This window comes from Urtica dioica, chromosome 5, assembly GCF_054948205.1.
Source record: "Urtica dioica subsp. dioica isolate 48M chromosome 5, U.dioica_male_clone48M_v1_H2, whole genome shotgun sequence".
NCBI lineage: Eukaryota > Viridiplantae > Streptophyta > Magnoliopsida > Rosales > Urticaceae > Urtica > Urtica dioica.
In genome coordinates, this window is record NC_142760.1 from 16,802,365 (window position 1) to 16,804,762 (window position 2,398).

The window sequence follows — 2,398 nt, forward strand, 5'->3', positions numbered from 1 at the left end:
ACAATCGTACTGAGGTCAATAGTCCTTTGACCCTAAGATTGCGAATATATAATTTTAAGCAAACTACGAAGAGTTTGTTCATGCAAATCTACATTTGTCTCTTCTTAAGTTGTTTAGTTTGTTTATGGACTAAAAGACTATGGTTTTATCATAAAGCTTCAGACAAGGAAGATTGAATGAACGTTTCAACTTTTTATTAATGAATAAGCAATTACAAGCAAGAGTCTTCGTAAGACTATATTACATCAAATGTACACAAATAGACACTACTACTCTTCTTGTGGGCACCATTGACAAAAGATTGAGTCTCCTGTGAAGCCATAGAGATTTTCAGGGGAAGGAGCTAGTGAGTCTTGCTTAAGACCCATTTTGTTGAATGTGTCTTCGTAGAGCACATCAACAGCACTCCCGGTATCCACTAATATTCGGTGTACATTCATGTTTCCGATAAGAGCTTATATGACTAGTGGATCGTTGTGAGGGAACATTACCCACCAAGCATCTTCTGCTGTAAAGGTGATTGGCTCCATTCTAGGCTTGGCTATCTTGTTAGGCCTTCGTTCGGCTGTAAACAAGATCTGTCGGGGTCCCACGTAGGCCTCTCTTACATAGCACTTTTGAGCGCTCCTCGAATTTCCTCCCACATGGGGTCCTCCGACTATGAGCGAGATTTCAGCATATGCTTCGCCTTTCTGATCCTCTTGATCCCCTTGCTCGGCCTTGAATTTCTTCAATGCTCCTCTTCGGATCAAAGCCTCTATAGCTTCTTTGAGGTCGAAACAATCAGTAGTGCGGTGACCAATATCCGCATGGAAAGCACAGTATTTTGTTTTATCTCTTTTTGAGATATCTTTCTTGATCGGCCTTGGCTTAGGGAAATCCTCTTTATCCTGCGTAAGACTAAATATCTCCTCTATCGGCGTATTGAGTTTATGATACTTATCAAACTTACTGGAAAAAGGCTTCAGGGGCCCTGCTCCAGACCGGCTTTTCTTGGGTGGGCGGTTATCCTCAGACTGTCGCTCCCTATGCTCTTCTCGATAACTCTTTGGTGGCTTCGCTTTTCTTGCCGCCAACCTTGCTTCCTCCGCGTTGATATATTTCTGAGCTCTCTTCAGGAAATCGTTGTAGTCTTTTGGACTAGTCTTCTGAAGTGACCACCAGAACTTTGATTCAGTTCGGACGCCGGAGGAAATCCCGAAGAGCTTGAAATCTTCATTCAGATCGTCAACCTGAAGAGCTTGCTCCGAGTAGCGATTAATAAAATCCTTCAATGACTCATCATGGGCTTGTCTTACCACTAACAGCCTTTCCTTGGGAGTTTTCCCCGAGCTGGAACCGACAAACTGTTCCATGAATTTTCTGGATAACTGCTTCCAAGATCCTATAGAGTTTGGCTTAAGTTTTCTATACCACCTTTTGGCTGAGCCTGTTACAGTGATAGAGAACTCCATGCACAAAACTTCTGGTGCTGCTCCTTGCAACAACATCCAAGAAGAGAAAGTGTCTAGATGGTCTCCAGGGTCGGTCTTTCCATCGTACACTGGGATGCTTGGTATCCTGAAGCAATCGGGCAACGGGTGTTCTAACACCCGTGCCGTGAAAGGATAGACAGCCTCTCCGACTTTTGGGATAGACCCCTTTGACCAAGAGCCACTTCTTCATTCGATGCTCCAATCTTTTGAAATATATTTTGTTGGTGCTCGCACTGCCTTCCGTTTCCGAGCTTCCTATGCTATTTCTGAAAGTGTTCGAACGACTTTTATCCATAGAGGGCTGGTACCGATCAAGAATCTTTTCCTGACTGGACTGCTCCTTCTCGGAATCAGAGTCGTCTTCCATCCTCTCATACCGATCCTTAGCATGTTTCCGAGGTTTCTTAACCTGCGGATCCTGCTCAACGGGTTCTTTCCCTGATCGGTGTGAGGGTTCTTCATCTGGGATCACCACTGCACTTCGTAGTGTGACTTTCCTTGCCTGCAACCTTCTCTTCAATTCTTTGTTACTCGCCTCTAGGACTGAAAGACGCTCTTGCATCTGCCTGAACTGTTCTTCGAGGCTAGGTTCCGGAAGAAGTTCAGCTATTTCTTCCAAGGTAAGAGGCAAGGTGCGATTATGGTGCTCTATCTCCGTTTCTTGGTTGGAGACAGCGTTCACGGGTGTGGACGAACTAGCCATATTCTTCAGCGTAGTTTTCCCCTCCTTCTAGCGCCAACTGTTGACCTGTAAAATTAGTACAATAATATCTTACGAAAATAGACAAGCTCCGAGTACGGAGACTCCGAGTACTGATATGATTTAGGCAAGACTTTCTCTTTATATCGACGAATCTAATACAAGAGAGCGGTGTTTTCCAGAGGTTATAAATAGAAGGAAACAAGAAAAGAATCTAAAAGTC

General features: G+C 44.2%; 1 protein-coding gene across 1 annotated transcript; it reads right to left on the reverse strand.

Moving 5' to 3' along the window:
* Nucleotides 1-455: 455 nt before the first annotated feature.
* On the reverse strand, nucleotides 456-2,178 carry LOC149397568 (uncharacterized). Its single transcript, XM_089614264.1, has 3 exons — nucleotides 1,978-2,178; nucleotides 1,299-1,640; nucleotides 456-1,085 (listed from the first exon to the last, which is right to left on the reverse strand). Exons 1-3 carry the CDS (start codon nucleotides 2,176-2,178, stop codon nucleotides 456-458), a joined length of 1,173 nt encoding a protein of 390 aa, XP_089470390.1.
* Nucleotides 2,179-2,398: the final 220 nt, after the last annotated feature.

Coding starts and splice junctions, on each gene's coding strand:
- LOC149397568 (XM_089614264.1), bottom strand. CDS start 2,178: ATGGCTAGTTCGTCCACACCCGTGAACGCTGTCTCCAACCAAGAAACG. Junction 1,641..1,977: donor AATTGAAGAGAAGGTTGCAG/GCAAGGAAAGTC, acceptor TCTTGGTCAAAG/GGGTCTATCCCAAAAGTCGG. Junction 1,086..1,298: donor CCAAGGAAAGGCTGTTAGTG/GTAAGACAAGCC, acceptor ATCAACGCGGAG/GAAGCAAGGTTGGCGGCAAG.